General features: G+C 33.6%; 1 protein-coding gene across 4 annotated transcripts in view; it reads left to right on the top strand.

The window, feature by feature from the left end:
- Window positions 1-16,580, top strand: part of SOS2 (SOS Ras/Rho guanine nucleotide exchange factor 2) — a 91,239-nt gene that overhangs the window by 67,518 nt on the left and 7,141 nt on the right. For 2 of the 4 annotated variants that reach the window (XM_019451876.2, XM_019451875.2), the window contains 7 exons: window positions 2,162-2,281; window positions 2,450-2,612; window positions 6,322-6,439; window positions 7,427-7,599; window positions 10,708-10,824; window positions 12,105-12,366; window positions 12,895-12,936. In XM_019451876.2, the coding sequence (XP_019307421.1) occupies window positions 2,162-2,281; window positions 2,450-2,612; window positions 6,322-6,439; window positions 7,427-7,599; window positions 10,708-10,824; window positions 12,105-12,366; window positions 12,895-12,936 (995 nt within the window). The remainder of the gene's footprint in view (window positions 1-2,161; window positions 2,282-2,449; window positions 2,613-6,321; window positions 6,440-7,426; window positions 7,600-10,707; window positions 10,825-12,104; window positions 12,367-12,894; window positions 12,937-16,580) is intronic. The other 2 variants (XM_053889399.1, XM_019451877.2) reach the window with 2 other exon arrangements.

Raw genomic sequence — 16,580 nt, 5'->3', positions numbered from 1 at the left:
TTAAAACTTCTGAACCACTTTCTTTCATTTGTGAAATTCGTTAGAAATGTGCTTGGCTGTTTACTTTGATCTGTATCCCATCATGTCTTTACTTGTAAAACACTTCCTGCCATTACCCTGTATCCATGCAGATCACCCATTCACAACCTAACCTTTACAGTTTCATGGTTTCATCACTTCCAATGTCATTCTCCACTCCAAATCAAAACACCTCTCGTGGTCATATTCCATATCTTGTTATCACTCCAAATCATTCTTATTTCAAAATTACTAATTCAAGCAGCTTCTAACTATAGTCTTCTCTCCTTTCAGCTTGCTTTTATCAGCTTCTTCCTCTACCATCTTTTTTTAAACCACTGTCCCTTTCCCATTACATTAGCCCTATTCTGTCTTCTTCCTAATTTAAGCTTTCTTCTTTCATTTACAACCCAGGCTCCTATGAAGAGTACAGGCCTTGCAGGTAACTGCATCCTCCCCCAACTCTGTCAAAAAATGACCTCCCACCACTATCATTCCATCAAAAACTTTTCTGCATTTAGGAATCCCTTCCAAAATACAAATACCTTTAAGAAGTTATCCTGATTGGCAGCCATTTTTTTTTAAAGGGAAAAGCAAGAATATCCAAAATTTAGTGCTAATGGAGAATGTAGGAAGGCAGCAGAGATAAAAACTTTTCCTTCTTTAGAATTGGGCTTCTGGTTCGCCCTGGCTGTGCCATTCAGAATTTAGCACACACATCAGAAGTTGTCAACATCTGATTCAGAGTGTTGTGTTGTATTTTAAGTAATTTGGAGTTCAGGTTGTTTTTTGCTTTTGTAAAGGTAGGAATGAGGGACTTGTTACATGAGATTAAAAAGCAAATAGTACTGTATCAAGTTTTTCTTCATAAAGTAACTTTACATGAGTGGACATCAGAAACAAAACAAAAACACTTAGCTCTATGTGGACCTGCCTTCAGAACACAGAAAATAGGTTTGTTAAGTGATATGTGTATTATGGATTAAGACTAACATGTAAAACGTTGACACTGTAAACTGAATTTCTGGTGAAATAATAGAACCACATAAGAAAACTTATTTTAAAAACTGTTAGCAAATATCCATGTATACTTGAATCTACTGATTAAAAACCTTTTTTTAATTAATTAATAGCCAGTCTGTAGGACATTGATGGGTATGCCACTGGTCAATTTTTTAAATATGTAATCCTGACTGACTGTATACAATGATTTAATCTGCTTTTATGTCCGGTTTTTTAATGAAGTAATTCAAGTATTTAAAAAAAATGTAGAAAATTACATAAGGAGGGCTCATGAACAACAAAAGCATTACAAAAATGAAATCCTTACACTAATTCCTCTCAATTCCATTCCTCTTCTTTCTCCCAATAACGACTATCCTTTATTTGGTGTTTATTGTTCTTATGTATGTCTTTATAATTTATATACATACACACATTGATCAACAGTATATAATATTGTTTTGCAGATTTAAAATAGTTTATACTTATGTATCATTCTGCAACATATTTTGCACTTAAATTGTTTCTGGTATTCAAGTTGGTGAATACAGCTCTAGTTTGCTTATTCTAATTACTGTGTGATATTCCATTATATGAATGCTCCATAATTTATCTAGTCTCTTGATGATGAACCTCTAGGTTGTTTGTGATTTTTCACTCTTGGAAATAATGACTGCTTCACTGAATATTCTTATTCATGTTTTCTTATAACCTGGTGTATCTAGAATATATACCTAGATAGAATTGTGGAGTAATTGAATATGTATATCTTCAGTATTTTGAGAAATTGCTAAATTTATTTACAAGGTGATTGTTATAGTTTTCACTTGCACATTAGTGTTGGAAAGGTGCTGTTTTTTTCACATCTTTACCCATTTGGTATCATTAGACTTTTGTTAGTCTGACAGGAGTGAAATGGCATTTTGTTGTGGTTTAATGTTCTTCTCCCTGAATAAGAGATAAAATTTTTTTTCATGTTTATGTGACTATTTGGGTCCAGTCCTCTGTGATTTAAACCTGTTTATATGTTTGTCCATCTATCTTTTGGGTTGTCTTTTCCTTACTAAGTTTTAGGAGATCTTTAAATAATTTTGATACTAATCATTTGTAAGTTAAGTTGGACTGATTTTTGGTTCCACAGGAAAGTCCAGCCTTCTGAACTTGTAGGGAGTGTGTGGACCAAAGAAGATAAAGAAATAAATTCTCCAAATTTATTAAAAATGATTCGCCATACCACAAATCTCACCCTCTGGTTTGAAAAGTGAGTGTTTACTTATTCTGTCTTATTACTTCTTAATAATCATAATAGAAGTCATCTATAAGCTTAAATTCTGGCTAAAAATACATTTCTTCTTTTCTATATGAGGCGAGGAAATTGCATAATTGCATTTTAAGCCATGATTTTTTTTATTTTTATTTTTTTGGTCAGGTGCATTGTGGAAGCAGAAAATTTTGAGGAACGGGTGGCAGTACTAAGTAGAATTATAGAAATTCTGCAAGTTTTTCAAGATTTGAATAATTTCAATGGTGTACTGGAGATAGTCAGTGCAGTAAATTCAGTGTCAGTGTACAGACTAGACCATACTTTTGAGGTAAGTTTTAGGCTTAAATATTTTATCTTTTTTGGGGGGGAGATACAATTGATGTAAAAGACACTGCTTCTACCACCAGTAGTTTTGAATGAATCCTTTATAGATCATCTTATTCCCTTAAATGTATCAGTACACACTGGTAAGCCTAGGATTCTTCAAGGAATGTGAGGCTTGAGACTCTGTTTAATATGCTACTTAAATGTAATGAAGTTCCAAACGGATTTTTCCAGTGACACATCGATTGTTTCAAATAAATGACAAGCATTTTAAACATAAGTATACAAATTACTTCAATTACCTTTAGTTTAATGTATACAGTCAAAGAAAGAGAAACATGGAGAGAAGTCTTTCTAAAACTTAAAATTTGGTTTTTTTAATTATATATAAGAGTACATGTTTAGTGTTTGTTATAGAAAATTCAGAAGATACAGAAAGTATATGTTACAAAACACATACTCTTGGATCCAGAAATAAAAGTGCCAGACTGTGTGGTTAATGTACAAAGATGTAGTTTCTGCAGCGTTAATTGTAGTAGCAGAAAACCACTAGTAGTAGTAGTACTACTAGTAGTAGAAACAACCTGTATGTCCATAAATAGAATGACTTGAATACATTGTTCTACACCAACAGTGTAGAATACTATTCAGCTCTAGAAAAAAAGTGAGTAGGATCTGTGTATTGTCTTAAAATAATATTTGTAATATTACAGGGGAAAAACTTCAGAACAATGAGTATTATACGATTTCATTTTTATGTAACAAAACAGAGCAAACCCTAAACATGTTAATGGAATTGCATGAGCATTGAGAAGAGTATGGAAAGATACATACTCTTTTCTTAACATTGGTTCTTTCAGTTGGTTATGATTAGAGGGGAGTGGAAGGCAAACTGCTTTCGTGTATGTATTTTTCTATTTGGGTGTTTGCATTTTATTTATTTGTATGAATTTTTCATATATGAAGGATATTAACAGTTGATTATTGCCAAATATTAATCTATTTAATAGATTAATAATTTTAATTCTGACTTTGAAAAACTCTAAAGTGTAATGTATTTATTTTGAGAGGTTTAAGTTTTAGTCTCTTAATATTAGGTATAGAACAATATTTATAAAATATGTCTAAAGCCGAAAGAATAAAAATACAAACAACACCTGTATACCTGGTATCCAATTTAAGAACTCCCAATTCCATCTCCTTTTTCATCTGTTCAGAGCCAATTACCATTCTGAATTTTGTTGCTTATTATTTTCCTATAGTTTTATTATTTGTATCTCTAAACAATGTACTATTTCGTTTTGCATGTTTCTTAATTATATATGAATATAGTTTTTCAAATGCTTTTTTTATGCAACATTATCTTCCTAAAATTCATCCAGGTTGGGGCACCTGAGTGGCACAGTCATTTATGCATCCAACTCTTGATCTTGGCTCAGGTCAAGATCTCACGGTTCGTGAGATAGAGCCCCGCATCAGGCTCTGTGTTGATAGTGTGGAACCTGCTTGGGATTCTTTCTCTCCCTCTCTCTCTGCCCCTACCCTGCTCACGCTCTCTTTTTCTCTCTTTCCAAATAAATAAACTTAAAAAAAAAATTCATCCAGGTTGTTTCTTGCTGCTATAGTTCATTCTTTTTCATAGCTGTATCATATTATAAGAATAAATTTACCAAACTTTAAGTATTTATTCATTAGTTAATGGCCATTTGCATGTTTCCAGTGTGAAGCTATTATCAGTTATGGTGCCATGAACATTCTCTAAATAAATCCTAGTGCATGCATGCACAAATTTCTCTGTTATTTACCTAGAACTACTAGATGATAGGATATGGGTATCATTAGCTATACTAGAAGATGCCAAATTGTTTTCCCAAGTAATTGTACCAGTTTATACTCCCACCAGAAATGTGTGAGTTCTGGTTGTTTTACATTCTCACCAGTACTGACATTGTCAGTCCTTTTCATTTTCTAGTCTTGTGGTTTTGGTTGATAAGCCCCTGATTTCTAATGAGTTTGAACCTCTTTTTAAACATTTATTAGTTCTTTGTATTTCTTCTTATGGAAATTTTTTGACTTTTTAATTGTTGAGTTTTTCTTTTGAATCTGTATGAGTTCTCTTATATACTGGAACTTAGTCTTTTGTCAGTTAGTGTGTGATAATATCTCTTGTCAGATCTTCCTTTTTCATCTTTTTTAAAATGTATTTTGATGAACAAAAGTTTTTAATGTAGTCAAATTTATTTATTTTGTCTTTTATAATTTGTGCTTTTGGGTGTCTTGTTTAATTGATCTTCCTCTAATATGTTAATGTTTTGTCTTTCACATTAAGTCCTTAATCCAGCTGAAGATAAGTTTTTATTACATTTTTAAAAATGTTTATTTATTTGGGGGGGGGGAGAGAGAGAGAGAGAGAGAAAGAGAGAGCCTGAGTGGGGAAGGGGAAGAGATAGAGGGAGACATAGAAGCAAGCTCCAGGCTCTGAGCTGTCAGCATAGAGCCCCTTGTGGGGCTCAAACCCACCAGCAGCGAGATCATGACCTGAGCCAAAGTTGGACGCCTAACTGACTGAGCCACCCAGGTACGCCGCCATAGCTGGAAATAAGTTTTCAGTATGGAGTGAGGTTGAAGTTCAATTTCATGTTTTGTTCCATATGGCTGGCTAGCCAGTTGCTTCCATACATTTATTGACAGTTTGATGGGAATTGCATTGGTTATATAAATTGCAGTTGGTTCAATTGATGAAGAACTGACAATTTTACAGTGAGTTTTCCAAACCATGATCATGTGTATCTCTCCATTTATTTATTCATTTAATAAAGTTTTATGGTTTTCTTCATGAAGATCTCATACCTTTTTGTTAGATTTATATTAGAATATTTTTTAATATCTTGTTTTCTTTATTGATGATATCTAAAAATGCAATTGATTTTTGCCTATTAGTTTTATATCCAGAAACTTTGCTAAATTCTCTGATTAATACTCTATATGTAGATTTATTTCTTCACAGACAGTTATTTCCTCTGTGAATACTGACAATTTTTCTTTTCATTTTCTAGAACTTTATTTTTTTTGTTCATGCTAGTTAGGACTTCTGTATAGTACTGAATAAAAGTTAACAATGCAGTCACCTTTGCTTTTTCCTTAAGTTAAAGGAAATGCATTGAACAGTTTCTGTCAAGTATAAAGTTTGCCCTGTGTGTGTGTGTGTGTGTGTGTACTTACAAGGTTAAAAATAAATTAATTTGTAACAAATGTAATAATGAAATATAAAAGAAATGACTCTGCTTACTTGCTTTACTAAATTTTCATTCAATTCTTCTCTCCCTCCCACACCCTTCTCCTCCTTAGCAAAATCTTACCCTTAACCCCAAAAGACCTTTCAGTAGAAAGTACAAAAATATTTGAATGCTTTGGGACTATATTTCTCTCCTATAGCTATAACTTGAAACTCTGGCTAATCAGAAATATAACTAATAAGGTCTTGGGAAGAATTTTTTATTGCTTAATCATCTAATTTACATCAAAAAAACTAAAAAGTTTTATATTTATAGATAAATCATTTCAGGCAAGTACAGAAAGAAATACTACACATCCTTAATTTAAAAAGTTATTTTTCAGATATTTGCAGAATTTTATAAAATTCCAAACTCTGTGTTCATAAAATATGATTGAATTGTAAAAAACAAATTATATTCACTTTATATATTTTAAAGGCATTGCAGGAAAGAAAAAGGAGAATTTTGGATGAAGCTGTGGAATTAAGTCAAGATCACTTTAAAAAATATCTAGTAAAACTTAAGTCAATCAATCCACCTTGTGTGCCTTTTTTTGGTAAGTTACTAAATATAGATTTATGCTTACATTTTAGGTACAGTTTTTTGTAGCCAAGAGATACCAGCCTTTAAAGGCAGATTGTCCCAATTTTTATAACTGAGCATATCTCAGATAGTAGCTGTTCATATTGATAAATAAAACTTAAAGTCTCTACTTCCCTGTCTTTAACATAAGGTTATAAAAATTATCTCATAGAGTTGTAAGGAGCTCTGTAGAGTCTTTCTATAAAAGCACTAATCCCATTCACTAGGGCTCCATCTTCATGATTTAAGCACTTCCTGAAGACCCCATCTCCTAATACTATCACATTGGGCATTAGGATTTCAACATAGGAATTTTGAACAAACATGTATGCCTGTGTATATACACACATACACAACCAGTTATGTTAACCAAAAACATCTCTAGCCAATCCCAAATATCCCCTATAGGAGAAAATTGTCCCCCCCATTGAGAGCTACTGATTTAAATGAACCCATAATTATGTATGAAAAAGGAGCTAAAAACTTTCTTACTATCCCAGAGTGAGGAATAATTCTTTTTCTATCTAAATTATGGGCTTTGGGAAAACAGAGGATTAGTTTATAAATCTGTAGTCTTATCACCAGAATTGGCTTAAAATTTATTTATTGATCATTATTTAAGATCATTGGCATTAAATATTTATAATCAAATATTAAAATGGTTAGAACATATATAACACTTATAATTTAGACTTTGTGAATGAATCCTTTTATTTTAGGCTATTAGTCTAAGAAAGAAATTAAGCCTTTTCTAAACCCTAATTTTCTTTTTATTTTTAATTCTTCCCATGTTAAAAAAATTCCTAATGTAAAATTGATTAATACGCCTATCAGAGACTTAACATTTTAGGGGTAGAATTGCTGGATTATAGGATGTCTTTCAACTTTATTAGAACAGTTGTTTTTTCAAATGGTTGATTAAGTAACAAATTTTATAACTTCAAATACTTTTTTTTACTAGGAATATATTTAACAAATATTCTGAAAACTGAAGAAGGGAATAATGATTTTTTAAAAAAGAAAGGGAAAGATTTAATCAATTTCAGTAAGAGGAGGAAAGTAGCTGAAATTACTGGAGAAATTCAGCAGTATCAGAATCAACCTTACTGTTTACGGATAGAACCAGAAATGAGGGTAAATATTTTCTTTGCTTATCCTTAAAAGAGAACATAATAAATCCTCTGCAATCTGTAAGAAATATCATAACCACGCGTTATGCCACCTATTTTACTATAAAAATAATATAGTAAGTTAATAATTAATAGATAGAAGTAAATATTAGATGTTCTGTGCTAACAATATGCAGTAATTATTATTAGGTACTGGAGGCCTGGCTGGCTCAGTTGGTAGAGCATGTGGCTTTTGATCTCAGGGTTGTAAGTTCGAGCCCCATAGTTGGGTGTAGAAATTACTTAAAAATAAAATCTTAAAAATACATATATTAGATAGTTTCTCATGAGAGTATTGCTTCTTTGTGCAATTGTTTCAAATAATACGTTCAAAAAATGAGTGACGAAATGGAATGTAACTCTGATGTCCATGTAGTAAAGAGAAAGTCCGCTACTAGTGCTATCATTGATTGATAGCCATTTTAGATATTTTACATGTGCCAATGTAACATTAAGTAATTAATTTCTTCATAAGAACGCTGGGTTTAAAATAGGGGAAGAGGTTGGTTGTATGTATGCATAGCAAAAAATTATTTTTTTTTTAACATTCTATCAATTGATATTCTATTTTGAGCAGTGGTTCATAACATTGATTCTGTAGCACTATAAGATGTGGGATAGCGTCTAACTCATAGTAAATTATGATACTATGTTTATGTTAAATGAATTTTATTGTGTTACACTTATTTGAAATTCAGAACAAATAATAGCTATTGGAATAAGTTCACCTGTCACATTAAAAATTGTGTTAAACTTTCAGACTTAATCTGCAGGTTAGGCATATTAAGTGAAAATGGCCACCATGACTCCCACCCTCCTAAATTATAAGATGGTAACTATTCTTTGTTCTGAGTTCAAAACAAAATACCCTAGTCCTAAGAAAGAATGACCTAGGGTATGCCATTATGAAAACATAGACAGATACCTGCTTTAAAGAAAATGATGCTGGTGGTCCCATATTTCATTCTCTTCCCTCAACATTAGGCCAGCCCTCTGTGATGTGCAACTTCATAGGTCTAAAGAAATACGTTCTTGAAGCCCAGATTAGAGTTTATAATACATTTTCCCAGAGAAATAATGTTAAATTGTAGTTGGGTATATTTCAAATAGAACTTTTAACATTCATATCTCAGTAACTCCTAATAGTTTTTTGTGATCTGGTCTAGACTTCCTACCATCATTTATAGCATTCTTCTTGGAGATGTGGGAGCAAAGAATGCTTTCTTTATGATTAAGTCAAAGTAAATTTAAACATAGACAAAGTAGCTATTCACTTTTCAAGCCATAGTTAAGTGGTGTTTAAAAATAGAGCAAAGGGTGAGAAAATCAAGAATATTGCTATTATAACTTTATTAAAGTCTTTAAATTACTGTTGGTTCATATGATTTAATTTGGCTAACCTGAATATAAGAACAAGTTGATTCAATATTGTTAGAGTAATATAATTTTCTTGACATTGGCAGAAAGCCTGAAAATTGGAGAATTTTATATCAGAAATTCTAAAGCTCATTTTTCCTACCCTTAAAGTGAAAAACAATACTTATTTTTACATATGCTTCTAAATCACTTCAAAATTAAATAAAGTTAAATCTAATGATTTGCTTCTAAGGAATTTTTCAGAGGAAATCATCAGAAATGTACAGAAAACTATGCACAAGAAGTTAATAATAATAATACTAATTATTGTAATAACAAAGAATTAGACAGCACTGTTGTGGATAACTGCCTATGTGGAGATAAGTGAAATATATTTTGGAACATCCATATGATTAAATACACTAGAGCTAAAATTTGTGTTTTATAAATAAGCCACCAATAACTGTGGTGTGGTCCCAATTTTGCAAAATAACCCCCCAAAACTAATATATGTATACATGCATATATTCACACAGTAAAAACATTGGAACTATATTCTATTAGTAAAATGTTAACAGATCTCTGGTTAGTGAGATTGCTATTTATATTCCTTTTTGCCCTTTGCTAAATCATCTAAATTTCCTACCTAAAAACTTAAATTTAAGCTTAGAAAATGTTTTTCCTTAAAGACAAGAAAAGTTATTTTACTAGAGGTTAACACAGATAAGTTTATAGTTATTCTTGAAATTACTTTTGAATTTGAATAGAACTTAATCCAACTCATCTTTTTTTTTCTCCCCAATTATCAAGTTTCATTGTGGGGCACCTGGCTGGCTCAGCATGCAACTCTTATTCTTGGAGGTGTGAGTTTGAGCCCCATATTGGGTGTAGAGATTACTTAAAATCTTTCTTTAAAAAAAAGTTTCATTGTGAATTTTAACTATAATTCTGTTCTAAATACTTTTATTTTATTTTATTATTTAAAAAAATTTTTTAATGTTTATATCTGAGAGAGAGAGAGACAGTGCAAGTCAGAGAGGGGCAGAGAGAGGGAGACAGAATCTGAAGCAAACTCCAGGCTCTGTGCTGTCAGCACAGAGCCCGACGCAGGGCTCCAACTCACGAGCCATGAAATCATGACCTGAGCTGAAGTCAAATGCTTACCTGACTGAGCGGCCCAGGTGCCCCTACGTACTTTTATTTTGGAAAGAGAAAACGAGCGTGAGCAGGGGAGAGGCACAGAGTGGGAGAAACAGAGAAAGAGAGAGAGAATCCCAAGCAGGCTTCACGCTCGGTGCAGAGACCCTTATGGTTCAGGGCTCCATCCCACAACCCTGGGATCATGACCTGGCTGGAATCAATAGTCAGACATTCAACTGACTGAGCCACCCAGGAGCCCCCTAAACACTTTTGATAGCTTATTGGTGATAATCATCTTGTTGTTATACTGAATAGAAGTAATGTTAACTGAGGGATACTGAGCCATTAAGATGGTAATAAATAAAAATCTGTTCATCTTTATAGAAAATGAAGACTAGAATATACAGCTCCCATAGAAATTATACAACTTTATTTGAAAGGAGGGAGATTGGAACAATCTTGTGAACTCTAAGACATGATCCCTTAGTATGTTGATAATTTTTTTTTGTTTTAAACTGGTGAAATGCATATTCCAAAAAGATCTAAAACATACTTACAGAAATTTGTTTAATTCCAGAGATTCTTTGAAAACCTTAACCCCATGGGAAGTGCTTCTGAAAAGGAGTTTACAGATTATTTGTTCAATAAGTCACTAGAAATTGAACCCCGAAACTGCAAACAGCCACCTCGATTTGTAAGTTCATTACAATTCTGGAAAAATTGTGGTTTTTAAAATTTTTTTGGAAAAATTGTTTTTTTACAACAGTTTTCAATATTTAATATAACACTACCGTTAAAATTCTAATTTACTTGAATAACTATTTTTCAGTTTTTTGTTTTACACTACTATACTATTTCTAAAGTTATATATATTGTGGGGGGGCAATGTTATTAGCCTTTTGATAAAATCTGGTTTATCGTTCATCTTAGTAGGACTTATTTATCTGTCAGCTTTTAATCCTTTATAGTATAAGGGGGAAAGTTGTGAGAAAGTGAAAACCTAAAATGATAGATAAGCTGAATGGAACAGGAAATGAAAAGACCTGGGAAAAGGAGTGAGCAAGTGTATCCCGGTTTTTCTGGCTTAACCATGACTCCTGTCGTTAGAGCACCATAGTCCATTGTTGCCAGTGGAACGAACTTCGTGCTAAAAGTTGCTGCTACAGTTCCTAGTTATTCCTGGGTTTATAGTGGCAACAGAAGTAGTGGAAGACCAGTTCTAAGTAGTTGAACTGGAAGCAAAATGTGGGAGAAAGTAAAATCATTTATAACACACCTACTTTAGGCCAAGAAGTAAGCATAGTAGTTTCATGTTATCTCCTCTTGACAGCAATTGTAAATATAGATCTTATTCTCATTTTACAAATCTCAAAACTGAGGCTCAAAGAAGTTAAATAACTTTCTCGAGGCTGCAAAGCTAGATATTGGCACAGTTGAGATTTTAATTCAAGTTACTGGAATCTGAGTTACATGTTTTTTTATTAGGTTACCACTGTGAGAGTTTAAAAAGAGGGGTGGAAGTTGAGGGTAGGAGACAATGATAGCATTTTTGCCAAAGACTTTAAAGTGCCATCATAGAGGTTGGCGATTTACTGTTAGGAAGAAAAAAAAAAAGACCTTTTTTTTTCCTGATGCACCTAACATAGATTGCATATATTGTGTCTACAGTAAATATGTGTAAAATTGATATCAATGAATTGAAGAATTGAATTGTTTGGGGAGCAACAAGTTTTCACACAGATTTTCAACATTTTTATTTCTGCAGTATGAAAAGAGGTTTACTTGTATTCAAGTCCATCTTAAAATTAAGGCAATCAAATTCTGAAGTGTTCTACTAGAATGTTACAGGGTGTTTTGCAGATTGGGATTTGACTGTACTGTCTTAACTATATGATAAGAATTAATAAGGTTGTGCTAAGCCTTAAAAATAAAGTATATGCAAATTAGTAATGATAGTTATTTTGCTTTTCCTAGCCTAGGAAATCAACTTTCTCCTTAAAATCTCCTGGAACAAGGCCTAATACAGGCCGACATGGCTCTACCTCAGGCACTTTACGAGGTCATCCAACACCATTAGAAAGAGAACCATATAAGATAAGCTTTAGTCGGATTGCTGAAACTGATCTTGAATCAACTGTGTCAGCACCAACCTCTCCAAATACGCCATCTACTCCACCGGTATCTGCTTCTTCAGACCTTAGTGTGTTTTTAGATGTGGATCTCAACAGTTCCTGTGGTATGTATTTGATAAAACCATTTGGTAAAAAAGGAATCTTATGTTTCAGATAATTCTTCTCATCATTTTAATTAGGGAACTTTAGAATCCTTTGCACACTATATTAGTGTGGAAAGTGGCATTTAAATGTGAAAATAATGATTAACACAAGGGACTAAAGCATCATTTGTGTATTGTTTATGCATTTATTTTCTAATTTATTCATTAAACAAATACTTATTTAGTACCTTTTGGGCCCCACTACTACTCTAAAGGGAGCAATAGACAGTAAGAAAACAAGAGATAAGTTTTGAAAGAAGTTTAAAAAGAGTCTGTGCTAGAGAGAGAACTACCCATGCTAAGAAAGGAAAAACATCCAACCTACAAAGGTAACTATGCAGGTTCATTTCTTTTAAAATATGGCAATAGAGGATGATAAAATTCTGTACTCTCTCTGTTACTACATTTGTTACTTTATGCAAACATATTTTTAAAGTAAAACCATACATTTTACCTCTCTTTTCAAATTAACTTTTCTCATTCCAATAGGCAGCAATAGCATCTTTGCTCCAGTCCTCTTGCCACATTCAAGTAAGTGAGTTGATTCTAATGAAATGACTGTACAGATAATAATCGGGTTGACTAAATTTGTATATGGGTATTTGGGTTTTGGCAACATTAAAAATTTTTTAATAAATGAATAAAATTCTTATAAATAAGTGTAATTATTTGCTTAAAACTCAGAATTTTGGAGGCACTTGAGTGGCTCAGTCAGTTAAGCGTCCAGTTTTGGGTCAGGTCATGATCTCACAGTTCACGAATTCGAGCCTCACATTGGGCTGTCAGCACAGAGCCCGCTTCAGATCCTCTGTCCCTTCTCTCTCTGCGTCTCTCCTGTTTGTGCTCTCTCTCTCTCTCTCTCTCTCTCAAAAATAAATAAAGTGTTAAAAAAATTTTTTTAATAAAAAAACCTCAGAATTTTGAAGGCATTTTCCCATTGTCCTCTTGGTTTCGTGCTTGCTTTTTAGAAGTACAATGTCATTCACTCATAAATTATTCATGCATAGTTTTAATTTTTATTTATATTTTTAAGTTTATTTTGAGAAGGAGGAGAATGGGGAGGGCCAGGGGGAGGGCCAGAAGGAGGGAGAGAAAAAAAATCCCAAGCAGGCTCTACACTGCCAGCACAGAGCCCAATGTGCGGCTCGAACTCACAAACCATAAGATCATGACCTGAGCCAAAATCAGTAACTGAGTGAGCAACCCAGGCACCGCTCATGCACAGTTTTTAAAGGCCTATGTGCAGGCACTAGTCTAGGGTACGGGAGATAGAACACTGAACAAAATAAACAGAAATCCTCTGTCCGTGACCCTATAGTTTCAGTCCTTTTTTTTTTAAACTAGAGTATACTTGTGGTAGCAAAGGGACCCCAAAATACAGTGCCTTAAATGAAATGGAAATCTGTTTCTCACAATTGCAGGCCAAGTAGACAACTCTGCTCCACAAGCTAGCAAGGCAATTCAGGATTCTCAAAGTGGGTCTTCCATCTTTGAGTTTTGACCAACTGGTTCATTTTCCAGCCAGCAAGAAGGTGAAGGTCAAGGAGTTTTGTTAGAAAAACGTGATCTGGGAGTTGCTGTCTCACATTACTCTGCTTTCTTCCCAAAATTTAGTTACACAGACATTCCTAGCTACAAGGGAGGCTAAGAGATGTTGTCTGTAACTGGGAAGCCTTTTGTCTTGCTAAAATACATAGGATCCTATTACTGAAAGGAAGAAAAGGAAAGGTGCACTGGGGGACAGTTAGCAGTGTTTACCACAATATATTCAAGAAACTTCTAGGATCTTCTGTTTTTATTTCTAATGTTCTACACATATACAATGATCTGCTTTGATATGGGTCATTTTTTTCTTTAATTTTACTGTCTACTTATTAAGCCCTTTAAATTTAAAAAATTCATGTCTTTGATGTCTATAAAATGTTCCTTGTATCATTGCTAATAATTTCCTCCCAAACAAGTTCTCTGACTTCCTTTTTTCGAGCTCCTTTTCCATATTGTACATCCTAGATTGAGCCTCCAACTTTCTTTTATCTCCTATTGTCCACATCTTTGTTTTCTTGTTCTGTTTTCCACAAGATTTCCTCATTTAATCTTCCAACTCTTCTATTTTTTTTTTTTCATCTATCATGATTTTGAATTTCCGAGAAATTCTTTCTAGTTACCTCTGATCATGCCAATTTTATGTCACCCTGTTGTCCTGGTTTTGTGGATTCACTGTCTTATCTCCTGTAGGATTTGGTGTTTTTTGGAAAAAATTTTTGCTTTGTTTCTTATATTATTTCCTTTCTGAGTTCCTTCTATTAGTTGTAGTCTCTTGTCTTTCATATTAGAGGTTTTCTTTTCTTGTTTGGTATCCTTAGCTTTTCATATGTTAGAGTGAGGCAAGATAAAGTGATGGGAAATACTATATCCATGGGCAAAGCTTGTTGACTTCTAGGTTTCACTGTGAATAGAGTGATGAGAAATTTTTACTTAGGAAATCCCCAAATGTCAGAATCTGTGAGGCCTCTTCTCTAGGTATGTTTAGTTTTTCCAAAGAAAGATCTTCAAGTCTTCTGCCTGGGTGGTCTCAGCATTTAATATAAAAATCTGTGTTATCAGCACAGCCCAATGTTTAGATTCACCAGAAAGTAAAATCCCCAATCTCCTATCAAGTTTTAATTGTTCCTTACATAGATTTAATCAAGTCTTTTGTTTTCATGTCCATGCCTTCCATTATACCAAGTGCCTTTAAGTCCTGATCCCTCCTTTAATTCTGTGGACACATTAACTGCTGTTTGACAGTATCACTAACTATAGACATTTGGGTTTCATCTTCCTCCATTTGTCTCCTTCATGTACATTGTAGTCCACCTTCATGTACTGAAACTTCAAGATTCAGTTGTTTCTTGGTTTCAGTGAAGTTTGTATGTTTCTTTTTTTCCTTGTTGTTCTGTGGTGGAAATGTTTTTACTATGTATATTTGTTTCTTCTAGTGCTGCTATAACAAAGTACCACAGACTGAATGACTTAAAAGAACACAGTTCTAGAGGATATAAGTCCAAAAATCAAGGTGTTGACAGGGCCTTGCTCCCTCTGAAACCTTTGAGAGTCTTTCCTTGCCTCTTCTAGCTTCTGGTATTTGCTAATTATCCTTGGCATCCTTTGGTGTATAGGTGCATCACTTCGGTCCCTGCCTCTGTTGTCACATGGCCATCTTCTCCCTGTTTGTTTCTTTGTCCCTACTCCTCTTCTTATAAAGACACCAATCATACTGGTTAGGGCCCACTTTGATCCTAACTTGATTACATAGCTGTGAAGACCACATTTCTAAATAAGGTCATATTCACAGGTACTGAGGGTTAGGACTTCAGCATATCTTTTGAGGGGACACAATTCAAACCATAACACCATGCCATTTTATTTATTTATTTATTTTTAATTTTATTAAAAAAAATTTTTTTTTAATATTTATTTATTTTTGAGACAGAGAGAGAGCATGAACGGGGGAGGGTCAGAGAGAGGGAGGCACAGAATCTGAAACAGGCTCCAGGCTCTGAGCCGTCAGCACAGAGCCCGACGTGGGGCTAGAACTCACGGACCACGAGATCATGACCTGAGCTGAAGTCGGCCGCTTAACCGACTGAGCCACCCAGGCGCCCCCATGCCATTTTAGAACCAGCAGTTCTAGACATTATTTTGGATGGCAATAAAATATGCTTTCCATATGGTAAAGAAAATTTCATCTTGAAATTTAATGGAGGATGTTAAGAATAGCTGCATAAAATTCTGACTCCCTAAAACAAATCCTGAAAGAAAGAACATTGTACATATGAAAAGTGCTCACATACAGTGAGTAAAACAGCAAGACTCCATTAACAATGGACATGAATAGACAGTTCACATGAAAGTAGGAGCAAGCCTATGTTAAAAGGTACTCTCATATGTTATTTATCCCTTGTAAATTGGTGTATTAGTATGACCCTTTTGGAAAGAAATCTGTAAACAATATGTCAAACCATAAAAATGTTCATACCCTTTGGCTTACTCATGCAATAGGGAATTGAGTACTTTGTAACAGCTACCCTGCTAGATACTACAGATTCAGTGGCAAACCAGAAAGATCAAGTTTCTGCCTTCATTAATACAAGATACCAATTTTGGGAAGAAGTCACATACATGATCACATTGTT

The sequence above is a fragment of the Panthera pardus genome, unplaced genomic scaffold (genome assembly GCF_024362965.1).
Source record: "Panthera pardus isolate Hobbes unplaced genomic scaffold, ASM2436296v1 HiC_scaffold_24, whole genome shotgun sequence".
NCBI classification, from domain to species: domain Eukaryota; kingdom Metazoa; phylum Chordata; class Mammalia; order Carnivora; family Felidae; genus Panthera; species Panthera pardus.
Note: the sequence above shows the minus strand (reverse complement) of the source record. Positions and strands in the feature narration are given on the sequence as shown.